Source organism: Podarcis filfolensis (genome assembly GCF_964270895.1).
Source record: "Podarcis filfolensis genome assembly, chromosome: 17".
NCBI lineage: Eukaryota > Metazoa > Chordata > Lepidosauria > Squamata > Lacertidae > Podarcis > Podarcis filfolensis.
In genome coordinates, this window is record NC_139621.1 from 8,975,906 (window position 1) to 8,995,527 (window position 19,622).

A 19,622-nucleotide genomic window follows, 5' to 3' on the forward strand; every position below is an offset into this window, starting at 1 on the left:
TCCCAACAAGTTCCTCCATCAGAAACACCGTCTCCCTAACCAAGAATAAGTGACAGGCACAGTTAGTAGAAATTAAGGACTATAATGGCAAATGATAATAAACCAGGATTGCTTTCAGTTTAGCACAATAAACATCAATTACATCCCAGCATCTCCAACCAGCTGTGTATCTAGCCCCATGACCTGACCACCACTCTCCAAGATGAAAACGTTGTCATGCCACAGCTACCCAACAATCCCTAGCAGTTGGCAACACATTTTTTTTGTACTTGAAATTTGTGAAAATTGCTGTGCTGCACACCCTTTCTCATAACTGATTCAGAAATTGTTTTTCCCTATTATCCTGAATATCCTGGGTTAATTCAAAAATACCCTTCTGACATCATGGCATAGCAGGTAAAGTCTGGAATGAGTAAGTGATCTTGAATAATAATCCAGTATGTTAATTCTTAAATCACAGAATCTTTCATGAAGTTGGAACACAGTTCCACGGCATGTCCCAAATGCCCACTGATTTCAAAAGGACTTCTGCAAGTCTGACTGTACCTTCTGAGAATAGGTAGCTAACCTGTAGCTCTCCTGATGCTGCTGGATATCAACTCCCATTAGCTGCAGCTGCAAGGCCACAAGTTAGGCACCCCTGTTCTAAGATTTCAGATCTTCCAGGGGATTAAACTGTTGACTACCTTGGTCCCATAAGATAAGGTGAGTTAGACAGTCAAATAAATTAGAAAAATAAATGTTAACAATTGCTGTTTTAAAACAAGCAAAACGGTGATAAACTGACTAATCAATTAGCTGCTTTTGCAGGATTTGTATTGTTGCCTTAGTTGTGAAATGTTCGAGACCCCACCCTTCCTCCCTAAGCCCTAAATCCCAGATTTCAGACAGATGTATTCTAGGAGGATATTGGAGGGTGGAGCAACAACACAGCTGCTATCACCCTCCTCTCTCCAAACCATACAACCCACAGACAAAGGCAGCAAAAGCTGCTCTCTTTCCTAAAAGCATTCTCCTCTTCCCCTTGACCCGCCTGCCAGATCACTGAAATGGGGAGGCCATGAGACAGAGCCTGTGCATGGATGTTTGCAAGTTATCCTGTCCTGACCCTGGATGGAACTGGTGAAGCAGAGAGGAAGCAGGAAGGAAGAGACATAGTCACTCCCTGACCCCATATCCCCTCTCCCCCACCCACCCCCATCGCCAAAGGGCCAAATTCCACCCTGTGGGGATGGAATTATGTCCCTAAATGGGAGGCCCCATCATGTCTTGGTACAGTGGTTCTACTGAGATCAGCTCACACATAGCCAGTCTTCCTCCTCCCTTGGAAAATGAAGCAAACAAGAACTAAAATAAGGCTTTTGTGGCATTCTGTTGACATGATTGGATCCAGTGAAAGGACCTTTCAAATCAGATACCTGCGCAGAGAAACAAAGTGAAAAATCACTGGGCATCAGGCTTTGAGAGTTTTCACACCAGATTTTTTTTTTTTTTAGATTTGACCCTGCCCAGTGCAGAAAATCCCAAATAACTTCCAATTCCTAGCACAGGTGCGGGGAAGATTTGACCCTCCTGATGCTGCTGAACTGCAAACTCCCTTCAGCCCCAGCAAGTATGGCCAATGGCCAGTGATGGTGAGAACCCAGAGGACCATGGCTATCCTAGAACAGTGCAGTATAAATTTGGAAGAGACAAGCTACTCCTCCCATGTGCCAAAGGTTTAAATGATTCCATGGCCACCATGTGCTCTGCTTTTCAACAAAGCTGGTACTGGTCTAGATGCCTCTCCATATAATGGTTACTTGTGAAATTAAGTTTATGCAGGAATATAAACCACATGTGAGTAAGGTATCTGTGTGTGCCTTACTTTACAGAGAATAATACTCTTTTTGAAGGGTTGTCAGAGGACAGCCCTCTTGGGGTACCGTCTAACCCAATGATTCAATATTTGAAGGTGCATCTGGTTCCAAGCCCTATTTAAAGATAGAGAACCCCAAGAAGGGAGAGGAGGGGCCTTGAGCTGGCCCGTCAACAGTCAGCACCTAGACAACAGATTGAGAGGGCAAACAGGTCACCCACTAAGGTGAAATGCCTTGCATTTCTATTTAAATTATAGTAATTATTTCTAAATGCGCATCTGTGCATATAAATTAGCATGTGCAAATTTTATACAAACCTGGGTCCTCTTTTGTCCTCTTTTTTGGTGAAGAATTACCACGTCAGCAGCAAATTGTAATATGAGCCAAGTTAAGACACTCAGCACACATTAAATTGAGGGTTTTTTGTGAGTGAAAGAGGCTACCTCCCTGCACCCCCACCCCCATGGTCCAGTTTGCTGAAACCTTTGGAGGTTTGGAATACATAAAGGAGGTGCAAGATGATCAGGTAACACTGTGTGTGGCAAAAGAAAAGCCCACTCTACAGGTGGAACTACAGTTCCTTTGATCTAGAAAGTGTGGGAAAAGAGTGTGATATGTTTAACTCCAGGGAAACATTCAATTCACATATGGCATTTGTAGCACTTTAGCTGATGACTTTTATATTTTGAAATACTGGTTTTGTATGGTCACTTGTTAGCCACCCTGAATTCCCTGGAAATTCCTAAGAAATGAGATATTCATTTTTAAGGACTAACAATAACACAATTGGCATGAATATGAGAAAAAGACAGAAATGAAATTTTAAAGGCGCTTGCATTCAGCTTTTAAATCAATTGATAGTTATGCAGGAACAGAGATTTGCCATCATATTTCAACTCCCCCCCCCCCCTCAACGACTCTGCAAAGAGGTTCACACTTTAATTTCTGGAGAGAAAAGCAATCTTCAGAGCAAGGTGGAAAATGACATTAAGTCCACATTTACACCATGCATTTAAAGCACCATAAAACCACTATAAACAGTCAGGGCTCCCTGAAAGGAGTTCTGGGCTGCAGTTTGTTAAGGATGCTTAAGTGTGCTAGAAAACCCCTATTCCCCTCACAGAGCTACAATTCTCAGAGAGGTTTAATAATCAATTAATCACAGGGAACTCTGGGAAATGCAGCTCAGAGAGGGAAATAGGGGTCTCTTAACAGCTCTCAGCACCCTCAAGAAACTGAAGCTCCTAGAATTCTTTGGGGGAAGCCATGACCATTTAAACTGGCATCATATAGGAGGTAAACGTGGCCTAAGAACCAGGAAAGTTCCTGATCTGCAATACCCTGCCCCTGTTTATCACGGGCGGCATCTTGTGCCTGATGCCAGCGACGGCTAACGGTGGAAGTTCACAAGCCTCAACCTGATGTCATGCATGATTCCTGGAAGGAGGCATACAAGGCAGCTGCAGCATCTCCAGGCACTGGCACTGGGGAGAGGAGGTGGGGCAGAGAAAAATCTGTCCAGAGCGTGGGGGATGGGAAAGATGCCCAGATAACCTAGCTGAATCTTTCTTCCTCTGTCTACTGCCAAAGTAGAAAGCAACTTATTGCACCTGGGGGACTCTGAATTAGTTCATCATGGGTGGAGTTTTTCAAAACTGATAACTGAACTAGGAGTGGGAATTCTTTTTAATCTAATACTGTTTAACATATTATCCAAGGATCTCAAAGGTGAGCAAGGAGATTCACAGTGAGCCAATAGCTTTGCTGAGTTGGGAAAAGAGCCAGCATTATGTATGGAAATCATACATGCCAACATTCTAACTCAGACTTTCTCAAGTGATGCTGGTAAAAAAAATAAAATTAAAAAATATTCGTCTTAACCTCACTTTCTCAGCTAAGCACCATGCACTTCAGTATACACTCTTATTTCTCCTCTGGTTCAGTAACCCACTTTCTTTCCCAGAACCTAATCTAAGAGCACCTTTTATCCCTTGTCTAGCTACTGCTTTATGCACCTCTTTGCTTGTGTACAGTCAGGAGCTTCTCAAAGACTTAGGGGGTGGTATTGTGGAGCTTTCCGCTTCACAATGGTCTGCAGACAAACTAGTCTGCAAGCTTCAGAGCAATACCACATTAAATTCAAAACAATTCCCTGCTGAACAAACTGTACTACTGCAAGTAACATGGGTACCTTCTGGCATGACTATCATAGGTGAATGTAAATTGCAAGTGATGATATGTGCTTCTGATATAGCACCTGAACCAATAGCTTCAAGTTACATGAAAGGAGATTCCAACTAATCATCAGGAAGAACTTTCTGACAGTAAGAGATGTTTGACAATGGAACTGATTCCCTTGGAAGATGATGGACTCGCCTACACTGGAGGTTTTTAAGCAGAGCTTGGATGGCCATCTGTCATTGATGCTTTAGTTCAGATTCCTACATTGAATGGGGTTGGACTAGATGACCCTCTGGATCCCTTCCAACTGTATAATCCAACTGTATAATTCTATGAATCTCATACAAGTAGCGAGAGAGTAAATTGCACTTTCCATCATACCTTCAGGAGATCCAGTCCCTTGGTTAAACAAGAAAGCAGGCAATAATCATATTGAACAGTACAGGACAAGTACATGGGCCAAAATGTGGGCTCTGGCATCCCAAATTATATCTGATAGTTTTACTGCCTTTTATTGCATATCTTGTTCCATGCGCTGGACTCTTTTAAAATGCCCTTCTCACGTAGGACTCCATTATTAAAAGCAGAACACAGCATTTCATCCTAATTTAAAGGACAGACGGAATGCTACCATTCCCCCAAATTCATTACATGTGGAGTAAACAATGCATTATTGCCTTGGCTCAAAATATGCCAGATTATCTTGCAGTCTGAAATGCTGGGGTAGCCCCCTTTGAACAGAGAAGCCCGTGGGCAGGCTGCCTATCTTAAGAAGCTGGTTACTGTGGGCAAACAACAGACAACTGCTGCAGTGTTGTGGCTGAGAAAGAGCTGCATCTGAGAGGCTGCTGGTCCAAATGTAATCTCACCTGAAGGCTTAGCCTATCTCAGCCTCAGTCCTCTGTAAAGGGGGTATGTGAAGCGCTGCAAAGAGTGTTTATGTACAGTAAGAAGTTCTATTACTACCTGGTGTGTGAAAGTCATTACCCACCTCCTTTTGCAATATGGGTAAAGGGGTGAGGGATCCAAGGATACCCAGAACTCTTCCGAAAGCGCTTCAAGAGGACATGCCTAACCAATATAGCTCCTCAGTGCTGTGATATACCTCCTACCGTATATCAAATGGAATGGCTAAGGCTCACAGGCTGGCAAAAGTTGAAAAATGTGCTTAGTGTGTCCTTTCTAGAATCTCAGTCAAGCAAGCAGACACATGCAAATCCCTCCTATACGATGACACATTGTTCTATTGCATATGTGACCCACCTTGGCTTCATGTCAGGTGGGACTTAAATGAATAATAAATTCATCAATAATGCAACCCGAGGGAGAAAAGCAAAAGAGGAAAGGATAGGCAGCCTTTATGCTGTGCACTCTTCATACAGCGCCAATACTGGACAGTGGAAAGTGGTCACTTCACCTTTTGCACCCCCAAACCACTCCATAACCTGAAAGTGTTTGATATCAAAGAGATGTCCAGGGAGAAATCTGGCCATATTGATGGACAGCCCTTGATCAGATGACAAGAGCAGAGAATAAACGAAAGTTCCAAATGGCAGGAGCAAGGGGATACATGGTAGAAGTTGCAAACAGGGAGGGTTGCCAGACTTTGGATCTAGTAAAAGCACCTTCCTGTTTGCAAAGCATGCTTCTACTAATGGAGGCTGAGTTAGCTGTTGCATAGTCAGTGTCATTTATTAGACAGCTAATAACAAAAGCTCCTAATGTGGCAATATAGAAGAGGCCGTTAGCAAGTAAATAATCACAAGCCATAGCTATGTGCCTACCTTCACCAAAGGAAATAATAATATAACCAAACAAAAAAACCTCACACAAATATACACCCCTAAGAAGAAATAGTTCTTCTTTTTAAGTATTCTGAATCTAGAGATCTATTTGTGTAGCGTTTAAGGCTGTGTACAGAGCAAGCATGATGTAGTGGTTAGAGTGTCAGACTAGGCCCTGGGAGACCAGGGTTCGAATCCCCACTCAGTAATGAAGCTCACTGGGTGACTTTGGGCCAATCACTGCCTCTCAGCCTAACCTCCCTCACAGGGTTGTTGTGGAGAGTTGAGCTCCTTAAATGCAATGCAATGCAACACAGTACAATAAAATAAAATAAACAATACATAAGTTTTCTATTCAGCTTTGCAGAGCTGTCGTTTACTGCCATGCATATGTTTGTATGAGTCCATCCCAGTGGATAGTATTTGATCAAACGGGTTTTGCAGGTTTTCAAGGGCTTCAACCTGTACCCCAGGAAAGCTTCAAGCTCCCAGAAGTCAGACTGACAAAGTTGCAAGAGAATCATAGAATTGTAAAATTAGAAGGGATCCCAAGGGTTACCTAGCCCAAGCCCCTGCAACGCAGGAATCTCAGCTAAGGTATTGTGACAGGTGGCCATCCAACCTCTGCTGAAAAAAATCTCCAAGGAAGGAGAATCCACCACCTTCCAAGAAAGTCTGCTCCACTGTCATACAGCTCTTCCTGATGTTTAGTTGGAATCTCCTTTTGTGTAACTTGAAGCCATTGGTTCAGGTCCTGCCCTCCGGAGCAGGAGAACAAGCTTGCTCCATCTTCCATGGAACAGCCTTGTAGATATTTGAAGATGGCTATCATGACTCCTCTCGGCCTCCTTGTCTCCAGACTAAACATACCCAATTCCCTCAACCGTTCTCATAAGGCTGTTTCCAGACCCTTGATCATCTTGGCCACCCTCTTCTGCACAGGTTCCAGAGAGGGAGACCGTTCCGCTGTTTAACAGCTCTTACTGAACCTATGGGTGAGTGAACATACTTCTGTGATTGTTATAAGCACCTATAAGATCATCCCTGTGGCGACTCATACCTTTGGAACAGTTTTAAAGGGGGTTTTTTAATTAAAAAATTTAATTTAGCAAGTGAAATAAAACATGCTCAATTGTATCTTCCATTTAGCTCTTTAAGAAGTGCAAAGTTTCCCACAGAAGTAAAATTACCTTAATCAAAAATGGATTGCAATCAGTTATAGTAAAATGCATTATTTCACTGACTTGTGCAGTTCGTATCAAGAATCAGAAAATTGATTGAACAGGATTCCACAAACCCCTTTACGGGAATGATATCCCCTTGCCCTCTCCATTCTGTTTGCACATTTATCAGGCTTCCAATGCAGGATCAGGACTAGTGCACAAGTAATAGTAAGGGGGTGCTCAACTAGATGTGGCACAGAAGATGTGCAATCAGGATCTCCCGTGGCTTCTTTAAAATGTAACAGCAGCCGTGGGAGGGTCCTGAGTTGGATTGGGACCACTTTCCCCTTTTGGTTCCCCCAATTAAAATACCTCCTCCCTGTCCCCACTGCTTTTTGTTCTGTGGGGTGAAACAGAGAGAAATGAAGAGATTTGCATAGAGGTTTTTCTCCAACCCCCGCAAAAGCTAGAAGCTTGCATCATTTTTACAGCTGAAATGAGACATGTTAAAGACTTGTGATGAAGTTATGACAGTTGGCATTTCTGTCAGGCTGTTATCTACACATTATTTTTCTAAAATTTCTCACTACATTTCTTAATAGGACTGAAGCTTTTGCTTAGATTGGGAGCCTATTAAGGCAGAAATTGTCATTTTTGATGTTTATAGCAATAGCTACATAGATAATACTGCCACCTTTTTAGGGTTGAACTTCACGCCATCTTAGCAAACACGTGTTCCCAAATCCACATTTGGCAAGATAATGCAAGTGTGGATTGCTCACAGATGAGTATTTGGGGCGGCGGGGGGGGGGGAGAGAGTATGGTTTACCAATCCAGTATCCATTGAACATGCCCCAAGCCCATTCCCCAACTGGGATTTACTTCTGGATACTGGATACTGGTTTTGCAGCCTGGCTGCTGAAAAATCACTATTTAAAAAATAAAATTTAAAAACAGGTGGCAGCTGGGGAGAATCAGGGATAGACTCACAACAATTGTCTCCCCATTGGGGTATCCTTTTAATATAGAAAGGGGGATATTAAACTTTTAGATTACTAAATAAAATTATGAGGAAGCCATTGGGCTAGGAATACTGTTTTCCTCATAAAATGGTAGTCCTGCTCACAAAACCAGCAAAAATCTAGATTTGTGGCCTAGAGCATTCATTGCTGTCCTCTCCTAAGAGTGATGGCAGAAGGACAAAAGCCAGGATAAACAAAGAAGTATAGTGGAGGAAGTCTCGTTCAGGATTTATTTCACCTGGGCTTTAATTTCTAGGCACCAGTGCAGGATGAGCTTTGAAACTCAGGTAAGCTTTAAAACTGCAGAGCGCTCCTCCACTAGCCCAAGCAGTTGGGTTTTGGCAGGCACTTCTCACCCCGCAAGAACCTGTGGATGAATTCTACTTCCTGTCTAACCACCACACCTCCACTTTGCCTTCATTACTTTTACTCCTGGATCTGAAATTGAACAGAGGCAAAGCTGTAACTGTGTGACCTAGCATGCAGAATCGTGGCCTGCAAAAATAAGCTTCAGCAGCTAGTCATCATGGCAGTCCCTTCGTGAGGTTTGGGCACCCTGCTCCACGGGGTAGCCTGTGGTGCAGGGGGCAAAGGCATCTTCCAGGACACAGCATTTTCAGGGGGCTGGCTGTACTGTTATGGGGAAGAAGGGGCAGGGGTATGAGACTCTGCCAGCACCGTTGCGCACGCTTAACTACGACTCTGACCCATTGTTTTTCACATCCAAGTACATAAATTAAAAGGAGGCCTTATAAATGAACTTATGTTTCTTGCATAGGGTACTTCTGTTAATAAAATTTAAAAATGGGATTAACCTTTTGTGACAGATCATCGCCGTCACCACCACTAGGACACTGCTGATTATTTGTTATCTATTACAGTGTAAGAACAACAACAAAAATCACTTGTATGAAGAGCTCTTCTGATACCTTTTTCTATCTTGTAAGTGTGAATTTGGTTCTTCACTCTCATATGAGACTCTGTCGTTTGCCCTGTCCTTCTTCCTTACTATCTTCTACAGCGACAGAAAATATATTGCCAAATTCCTGAATGTTCAAAATATGACCCTGCAGCATTTCAGATGAAAAGGAATCCTACACAGATAACCCTAACCCGAAAAATAGCCTTGGGGCTGGATCACTTTCCTGAAGGTTTCACCGTGGCAACAGCCTGTACCGCCCCACCATGTGCATGTGCGTCCACATGCTCAAGAACAGAAGCATAAAATGAACACAATGGACAGTTCAGAGATCAAGTTACATTTTTTAACTGCCCAGTTGGTTGGTTTGCCAGCAACAAGGGAAAACTGCCTTAGTCACTATAATATAAATGCCAGAGATGATCCAGCTGGCTCATCTCACAAAGTTTGCCTAGCAGTTGCATGCTCAATTCAGTATTTAAGTGGTGATAAGTCTTTGGGACATTATGTCTCAGGTCTATATTAATAATGTAAATAATCTGGACAACTTTTTAAAACATTTTGTTTCTTTAACTTGTTTTAGCATGATTGAGTTTGCAGTCTTGTGGGTATCATTATGGGCTGAAAGACAGGTTAAAAATCTAGTAAGTGGAGGAATAAACAGACAGAAAGGTGCATACTTTCTTTGACACATACGGACCTGTGTTTGTAAGTGGAATATGTGCTAGATAGTGGTATGAACATGAGGTGGGATTTTGCATGCCCATGCTCAGATTCTGCATGTTTGTGCATGTGATAAGATTATGTGGCAGGCAGAAGGAAGGAAGGGGAATATCTCTGTGATAAGAATGTGCTGTATGTAAAATTGTCTAGGAAGGTCAGCGGGGGGGGGGGTGCTCTTTACTTTAAAAATAGGAGAAAGGGAAAGGAAGAGAATTTGTAGAAAAAGGAATAGGGGAACACTGTTTGCTACTTGCCCAGCCTGGATGTGCCCTGAGCTGTGCAAAATAGATGATAAAAGTGTGCCAGAAATGCCATCCGCAGGCGCTGTGGTGAACCTCCTGACATTGTCCAGAGGCTGCTGTACACATACTGGGTGGGCACATTCTAAAAAAGGAGAAAAGACTCCTGACAATATTATTAGACTGAAATTAAAGAAACACAAACTGTGCTGGGATACAGGAGGTGGCAAAGATAAGACTACTGAATTTAACATAGCTGAGATTTGCAGTTATTCTATATAGGGAAGGAAATGTGCAACTGGCAAAGAACTGGCAAAGAAGAAAACAAGCCTGATAGCGGGCCTCTTACAACTTAGACGAAAATAAAAGAAAAAAGGAGCGAGAAATAAGGGAGTAACAATAGGAGAAGGAAGGAGAAACGTTTTTGGCTAAATTCATTTTCCTTAGAACTTGGTGCAGCAAAAGGTAAACGCACCATCACCCGGCTGCCAGCCCATTCCGATTTCAAAGTCTGTAGCAAATAGAGTGTACCTGGGGCAGAGGCTAAAAATTAACCAGTATTTTTTTAAGCTGGAAAGAAAACAAAATAAAAAGAGAGCTAAAATAAATATATAAGAAAACAAAATTAAATAAGAACATGTGTGCACAAACGTGCAGGCAGCGAGGGGGGGGGTGTTGAAGAAGAAGAAGAAAAAGAGGCCACAGAAACAAAAGGAAAAGGGTTCTAAAATTCTCTTCCATAATCCCTTTCCCCTGAGAACCTTGTTCCTATGTGGGACAGCAGATGTGGAAAATTCAGTTTTATTGCTCTAATGCTGCTGTACAAAGCATAAAAATGTCCAGGAGTGTCTGTTTGTATGTTGGTAGTTTGCAAGCCGTGGGCACGTCGATATGCTAAATCAAGCCAACAAAAGAAATTGGGGTGGGGGGAGGGGAATCAAGCAAAGGAAACAAAAGCCTCACCTCAAGATAAGCACATTTCTTAATTCCAAATTCTAATAAAATTGAAGTCCTGTTCTCTCAAGTAATCTGTCATTTACATAAATATTCTTATTCTGTACCACCCAGCCTGCAGGAAAAGGGGTTTTCTTCACCCTGGGAAAGTTACAGACATCGCAGGTAGGAGAGAAACAGGAAGTCAAGAAAGGCCACAGTAACTTTTTTCGAACTACTAAGTACAGTGGGGTCATCCCAGTGCATTTCCGAAGTTAGCAATTTGTTAATTATGGATGAAAGGAAACACAGACATAGGAAAACACACACTTTGGGAGGGAAGCAACCATTTTAAAAATTAAAACACAAAATATAAAAACAGTGAGTGATGTTGTTTGCATGACCTACCAGGAGTGTGAACAAAATACGCCAAGTAAAGATCCAGTTCTTTAATTGTGACTCCAATGTGGTGTGGCTGGACGCAAAGGCCCGGGTTTGAGCACTGCGGCGACTTGTATAGCCGCTCCCCGTCAGTACTTTCAAGAGGGATCCCTTTGAACAAGATGACCATAACTAGGTCCAGCCTCCAAACCTTGTCAGCCTGCCTCAGGCAGTCAATCCTGCGGATTTTGCCCTTCTGATCTGGGTTGGAGAGGACACAACACGGTGCTTTCTTGCCCGTGATGGTCAAGACGAAGTCCTCGCGAAATTCCGGGCGGATGTCCTTGCGTAGCTTGGCCAGCAGCCGGGATGCCCATTTCTGCTTGATCTCAGGCTTTTCACCAAGTAATTCGTCCTTCACAGCGCGCTCCTCATCCTTCGACATCCGCTTCTCATGCTTCTTAAAGTACTTTCGTTTCCGAGCTTGCAGGTTGAACCATGTGTAAGAAAACGCACGGACATGAGGAAGAAGAGCTTCAATGAAGGGGTGGAATTCATCCTGGGGAGAAAGGGCGAGAATAAAGGGTGCAAAACAAAAGAAGGGGGGAAAACGTTAGAATAAGAAAATAGGGAAGGGAGAAGAATACCCTTAAAGCTGAAATTTGTATGTTAAATTATATATATATGTATACACAAACCGACAAAAATTACGGGGAAAAATATGCAAGCCCAGAATACGATCCAACCCAGCAAGAAGATAAAACACAACAGTAGAACAGGGATGCCAAGCAGGTATGTTGGGAGTGTGGAGGATTAACACTGTTTCCAGAATACCACCAGAAGATAAATTTGGAGATTTAAAAAAAATCAACATAAGTTAATTGAATTAAAATTTGACTACCTTTAAAAATAAAAGTAATAAAGTTTGTTTGGAAATGTTGCAATTAAAGACAAAATTGGCTATGATCTCCCTTGCATGATACAATGCTCAGGATAATTTATATATACTCGATCAAATATTTTAGGAGGCTTTCTGACTTTATTTTTTAAGTAAAGATTTCCCTAAAGCTAAAAACAACCAAGAGAGAGGGGGAAAGTGAAAAATGGAAATAATTACCATTGCTCTGGCTCATCCCGGCGAAGCTAAGCCCCCGATTCAGAAATTCTGGGCTCAGAATTGCAGAGTGTGGAAGGGGGGTGCTATTGGGGCTGTGAGGTGGAAGAGGGAGGAGGGGAGAACAAGGAGGAAAGTAAAAAATATAAAAAGGAAGTGCACAGAAGAGTGCAGGATATTTCTTAAATTGGGTGGAAAACAATTGTTGGCTGCATTCTCCACTGCAAACTGTTAGCCAATTTTTTTAAAAAAAGTCTTATTTAATAAAAACAGTGGGATAGCAAAAAAGGAGGATTAAAAATTGAAGAAAGCAGGTTAGGAATGGAAACATCAGCGAAGGACAAAAATAAATCAACATCACCACACACAAACACACACAAAATATGTTTTCTTTTTTTAAAAAAGCCAAATGTCTCTTAAGGATAATAATAATAATAATAATAATAATAATAATAATAATAATAATAATTGGAAGGATGAAGGGGAAAAATAAAAACAGGCAGAATAACAGCAAGTGATCAGGAGGGGGAGTTGAGAGGGGGGAAAGAATCTCTCTCAGCGTTGGCAAAAATGCAAAGATGCAACTTAGATGTGGCTCCCTCCGCCTGAGAACAGGGGCGATCGCAGGTCTAGGGGAAAAGGGACAGACTCCGCTCTGGAATCAGCTGTGATCGGCTGCTGGCAAAACCCAACTGCTGGGGTATGAGGGATTTTGTTGTTGTTGTTGTTTCCCCCCTTTTTTCCTTTCCCTTTTTCCTCTTAAACTCTCTTGCTTGCTTGCTTTCTCCTTTCATGCTCAGTCCCCAACCATTTGCCTGTACCAATGCCAGCAGAAAAAAAAGAGAGAGAGAGAGAGGAGAAGGGATCCACCTATTTGGCAAGGAGACACATCGTGGAGCAGCCAATGGCTGCATCAAAGAGAAAGGGAGGTGGAGGGGGGGAGGTTGGCGGAGAAGGAATCAGGGAGGGGGTGGCAGAGAGAGAGAGAGAGAGAGACTGTGCAGTTAAGAGATGGAAAACAATTTGCCAAATCGACAAGTTCATATCTAATGAATAAGCAACGTCCAGCCGCAATGAAATTTTTATTGGCCAGCAGATTTTGGCAAGGAGGTGACTGGCAAAATATTTTAAATAAATAAATATCATAGCATCCACCCACCTCTTCTCCCCCCCCCACAACCTCCAAAAAAAGACAGTCCCACAAGGCCTCAGAAAAAGCAGCTGTTCCATCTTTCTCTCTCAATCTCATTCTCTTTCCGTCCTCGCTGCCTTTCCAACTATTTGTACAAAAAAAGAGAAGAAAACCCTGAAAAATATTTCCTTCCAATTACAACTCTCTCTTTCAATATGCATGTGGTTAAGATAATGCCGCCCTACTTTTTTCTCAGTTCAGGTAGCATTAATTTAAAATGCATACAGATATTATTTCTTTGCAAGTTCCTGGTATTGCTACTCCAGGCCTCAGCAAACATCTTTGCTTTCCAAAACTAGGGTTTCAGTCAGCCCTATGAAGCTCTGTGCCACTTCCTTATTTTCTGCAATTTTCACCCCGATATTTGCCAAAAAATTAATAATACATGCAGATTAGAGCAAACGGACCAGCATCACAATATGAAGTTATTCACCTAAACCAAATCCTTATTCCCTCTATTAAAATTTTATTTAAAAATGGCAATGCTTAAAATGCATTGTTTTGAAAGTTTAAATAGCTAATTTAATCTATTTCATTCCAACATTCACTTTTTTGTTGCTTATTATTGCTTCATGCCACATGCGCAACTAAAATGGCATCAGAAAACATGACTCGGGGGGGGGACGGACTAAAATAATTAATTTTGAGGGGAAAGAATAAGTACATAAAAAAGTAAGAAAAGAACGAGGACCAGAGAAAAAGAACAGTGGTGCATAAAACAGGAAAGCAAACAGGGAATTAAAAAAGGCAAACGTGAGAAAAGCTAAATTGTAAAAATGGTAAGATTTAAAAAAGAAAAGGAATGAAGAGACGCAAGAAAAAATAAAAGGCTTGCATTAGGGAGTAAAGAAAAGGGTGTGGCCTTGGGGTGCTTTTGCTGGACTTTTCTGAGTGCCGTCCTCAAGGAATTGGGCACAGAGAAGGCTGTGAGGCAACAATAGCCGAACTCCCAGTTGCTTTATTGGAAGTCAGCTCTGCTTGCTTGCTTGCTTGCTTGCTCCCTCTAATTCAGCCCATCCATGCACAAAGCGCCTTACCACCCGCAACCTCCCAATATCACAGAGCAGAGACAGAGAGGTTTGCATCAAAGAGGGCGAATTCACAGACAAATCAGGGCTCTAGTCCCACCAGAGAAAAAGAGGCCATATACGCCTCCCTGCAGCACCATCAGATACTCTGAGCACCTCTAACCCTGACTTCGCTCGCAGGGCTGCCACCCTTATTCCTGCAGCACCCTCGACAAGCCGAACGCTCCGGTGGGGTGCGCGGAGATGGCACAAAAGACAGACCTACGCCGAGCATTTGCCTACTGCCCACTGCCAGCTCCAGGCCTTGCTGCCAGCTTTCCAGCAACTAAGCAGGCAGCTAAATCAGAGCTCTCGGATTTGTGCTCGCAAATCGCAGGGTGGAGGCTTTCCCCCGCCATAACTCGTTTGGCTGGAGATTGGGGGGGGATATTACTGTTTTTCTCTCCCCCCACCCCTCTCCCGCCACTTCACAAATCTGGCACAGGTCAGCCTGAGATACATTAAAAGCAGGATACGGGGCCCTCCAAACCTCTTGCCGCTCATAAATATGTTGTCTGCTTGAGAAAAACACAGGCCTCCCCACACCTCTCCATGACCTTGGCGACAAACCCCCAGAGGACTGCAGACAAAGGTGATCTGTCCGCAGCTGTGTTAGGTAATACCTGAGCCTGCCCCCTTCCCCTCCATCAGGCAGATTAAAGGTGGGTGCGCAGGCAGGCAGTTGAGGTGGAAGAGTTCCATCCCGAGACAAAAGCTCGGAGATTATTTTTCTATATCTGTGTCAAGAGGGGGGAGGGTGCAAGTCGAAGCTCAAGAAAGTAGAATAAAAGAGATAAAAGGGAAAACGAACTTGTGCCCTTCTCCCCCCACTCCACTCCCCCCCAAAAAACATTTTCGAAGTCTGCCATTGAAATTCAAAACTCATTTGAAATTCTCACTTCCTTGTTACCTGGGAATATACAGGTTCCCAGGTTGTTTTTTTAGGCCCGGGATCCATCCTTTACAAAGGACTGCATGACCTTCAAAACTTTAAACAACTAAATCTAATGTACGTTTTTAAAACAACAAGCAAGCTTTGGTGTGGAACGAAATTACAGTATAATCAGAGTCTTTACACTCTTGGAAAGCTTTGGGGGGGTGGACATTGTAGCAAATTAAAATTAATTCAATTCATATTAACTTTATAGACATGTGCATGAGGTGCTATGAAGACTAGACTATGAAGAACATTAAGAAGAATGAAGAAAACAGAATGAAGAGCAAAACAAAGAAAAATCACCCACTTCTGTCACTACTACCCGTAGCATTCCTTTTCTTGTGATCAGAAGTGCTCAGCGTACAAGACAGAGGTACGAAAGTACAGCTGCTTTGGTAAGGTCAGGTGGCACTCAACAAATACAAAACTCAGGACTTGTAACAAGATGCTATATTTAAAAGCAGCAGCAGCAGCAATAACAAACAACAACAACAACAACAACAACATTACTCTAATTGCCTTAAGAGTTTTCTAGCCTTGATAGGCCTTTTTCACAGAACAGCAATATTTTTACACATTTTCAGGGCTGGCTAGGAAGCTGAACAGTACAATCCGATTTTCACCTAGCACCTCCAAGACAAGAAATGGACTCCTAGGGCACCTCTCTTGGACTGCACATGGATTTACTGATACCCTTGAAAATATTGTCACCCCAAGCGACCACTTGAGCTGTTTGTGCACTTGGGCTGGCATAGACAGCATCCGTTTACAGTATGACGATTGTCACAGCAGAAAAGCTCAACGTTCTTGACACATGCATTGAACTAGCATATAAGATATTCAACGTATTATGGCAGAATTGGGCGTCTATGGAATTATCTGAAGTAAGTTGCAAATGGAATTCCACAAAAGACAGGAAAGCCGCTGTTATATGGAACAGGTTTTAATTCCTTTTTAAAAAACACAACCTCATAAATGCAACAGCCGTGCTGGTTCTGCTATAGTACATAGAGGTTTGTTGAAATACCGGTGTAGGTACTTGCTATTTAAGAAAAGTAACACAGAGGGAAGACAACAGAAACAATGGAAAGGTTGTCGAGCATCACCACCCATTTCTAGCGATTGCAATGGGAGTGCTGAATGCCCAACACTGAAAACCAGCAATTCATTTAGGAACATTTATTGTAGGCACCTTTGAGAATGCACACTTTAGGACAGCCGTACTAGGTAAATTCACTCCATTCCAAAAAAGCACAGCAGATTTACGGAACTTTAAAGCCCGAGTCTGAGCTTTCTAGGATTCGGCTTATAATGGGATCAAACCACCGCTCGCAATTACGATGCAAGCTTGATTCCTTTCCATGAGACGTGTGGTCATCTGGGTTCAGTTTTCAATGCAGAAAATTATGAACCTAGGAATGTTTACCCTGTTGCGACTTAATGAGCAAACATTATTTTAATATTTCTTTTTAGTGTTTTGTAGGTTAGAACTCTGCACAAATAACCTGGAATGAATAGTATTTTAGGAAAACATCTCTTGTCTCTAAGGCAAATCAATAAATAAACAGGGGAGGGAGAAGTAGAGGCAAGTAAGAAAGATATGGAAACATCTGCCATTAGTAGAGGGGGGAAAGGGGTAGTGGGGGGAAGAAGGGAAGAAAATATGCTGATGGAAAGACAGGTTAAAGAAGGAAGTGAGAATGAAGGGGAAGTAAAGATTTAAGAAATTCAAATGAAGAAGAAAATTTCATGGCCAAGTATGGCTCTATCCAACTCAGAGTTTAGATGTGGGTTGCATGTACCCCCTCACAAAAATACCACCATCTCTTTGTTCTCACAATATAAGGCAACTCTTCTCTCTTCATCAGTTCCAGATTCATTAACAAAGTATGATGCTAAAGTGGAGAAGTTCTTAAGAACGTTGTCTGAGAAAGAGCTTTTTGCTCTCTTCCTCTTGAAGCAAGGAATTTTGGGGGGTGGGTAAAGACTCCCAAGTCTTGTAGAGAGCTTATGAGTTTTAATTACTTCAAGTCAAAACTTTCTAACTCTGGGCCTCCCCCCTTTTTTTTAATGGTCTGCTCGTTTTGGGGAGTCTCTCTCCTTCTCACTTTCACTCTTGTTCAGCAATAGGAGCACCGTGTAAAGCTTTCTTGGGGTTGTCATAGAAACAGTCAGTAGCACCCTGGCAAACTACATCCCTAGTGAATGAATAGCACATAAATTTCTACTCTCCACAGGGCTAGTGAGACCTGCAACGTATTAGCCTGTGGCTTGCCCCTGCTGAACCCCCATCCCCGAGTGCCAAAATAATAATGCTTTGGCCAACAATGAGTCAGTAGGATTTTGTGTCCAGCTTGGCCCAGCTCCAGAGACTGTAATATGGGGTACAGAATTTGAGGGGGATGCATCTTGCCTTTCCATTATTATAAAGAGTTATGAAATACAAGATTTCGCAACACAAACTGTGATTTAAGTAGAGTTCTATAAAAACATGCCCAACCACAACTGAGATTTCAAGGAAACAAAATCCACTAGAAGCAAACAACAGCTTCAGCCGTGGGTTAGGGCAATTAGACTCCTCCTCATCATTGCCACAAATAGACAGAAATAGACTCCCGATTATAGACTTTAAAAAAAAGATTTTCATGTTGCGCTCTTGCCTCTGACACAGATTTCCATAATCAGAATGCCAGCGCAAACCAATCCAAATGATGCATCAAATATACCCTATGTAAACCACCCCCAAAATTAGATAAAATTCATTTTCACAACCAGATGAAACATTTGTTCACTCAGATCCTCATTTTGCATATTACTGTACACAATAAAAACCTACAGATGACTATAAGTCTATGTAATAGTTATATCACTTTGATTCTCCTCTTCATTTTTCAGAGTTAACACACAGCGTCTGCCTGAAAAGTTTTTCCCTCTCTGACCTGATTTAGCACAAACAAGAGAAAACTGTGCGGCAGACTCAACGTCCTAACGAACTTGAGTTAATTAATGCTAGGAAAGAAAGAAGCTCCCTCTCAGCCTCTTGAATCATGGTTCACTAGCCTTTTCAATTTTCTATTTCCAAAAAAAAAGGTGGGGGGAGGTTGCATTCAAATATTTTTCCCGTCTGAGCAGGGAAAATAAACAATACACAGAATTGGGGAGTGGGGGCAGAATTAGAGCAGCACCGGATAAATGTGTGCAGGAACACACTATTTTTAAAAAATGCTAAGTTTATTTTAATATTTCCATCTTCTACAGTAATGTGAGTTGGCAGCAGCCTAAGTGATGGAGAGGGCAGGAATAAATGAGTCAAAGGTTTTTAACTAAAGTTACAAAATGACTCCGTAATTTCACATTCAACTAAGCACTTGGAGTTAAGGGCAGAAATAGTCGGGAGCCGAGAAAATGTGTTTGTGGTTCTTTTCACATTTCTACCATTCTAAGTAACAGGGACAAAGAATAGCTGGAATTGTGACTCTCAGGTAATTAATCCAGTCCTGCCTTCTGTATGTAACCAGACCTCTATTCAACACCTGGATTTAGACTGCAAGATTGAGAGCCTCTTTGATTACAAACTTACTGAATAAAACTGCTCAGCCTTCTAGCAGAACTGGTGCCCTTTAGCTAGAAGGACTAGGCTCTCTATTCATCAGAAGTACATTTTGTAAAGACGTACTTAGGGTGCAGCTCTTGAGCACACCTATATATAGCCACGACAATTCCTACAGAATAAAGAACCAGGTCTGAGACTGGTTTTAAACCAGCTGAAAGTTACAAATCATTACATGATGCCAGCACTCCAAGCACGCTACTCCAAATTCAGTGAAGACACCTTCAATTCTAAATGCTTCTGCTGGTGAAAGATACTCAAGACATTTAGATAAAATATGACTGAACCACACTGTGCTACCATAGCTGTCAATAACCAGCCTAGGCTGACATAACATTCCACCAAATCGGGTCAGGCGCAGTATGAAAGGAGAATACATCTTGTAGCACAAACCAGAGATAGCTTGCATTAGTACATTTTCTCAGCTTTATTTTTGCCATTTATTTTATGGCAGCAATTATCCTAACGAAGCAATAGGATGTTTACCAATTTCTTCCC

At 42.2% G+C, this 19,622-nt stretch overlaps 1 protein-coding gene across 1 annotated transcript in view; it reads right to left on the reverse strand.

Annotated features, from left to right (window-relative positions):
• Positions 1-19,622, reverse strand: part of LOC310752354 (nuclear factor 1 X-type-like) — a gene marked incomplete at its 5' end in the record, with an annotated part of 229,254 nt that overhangs the window by 101,532 nt on the left and 108,100 nt on the right. The window contains 1 exon segment of the mRNA XM_083592463.1: positions 11,232-11,763. Within this exon segment, the coding sequence (XP_083448589.1) occupies positions 11,232-11,763 (532 nt within the window).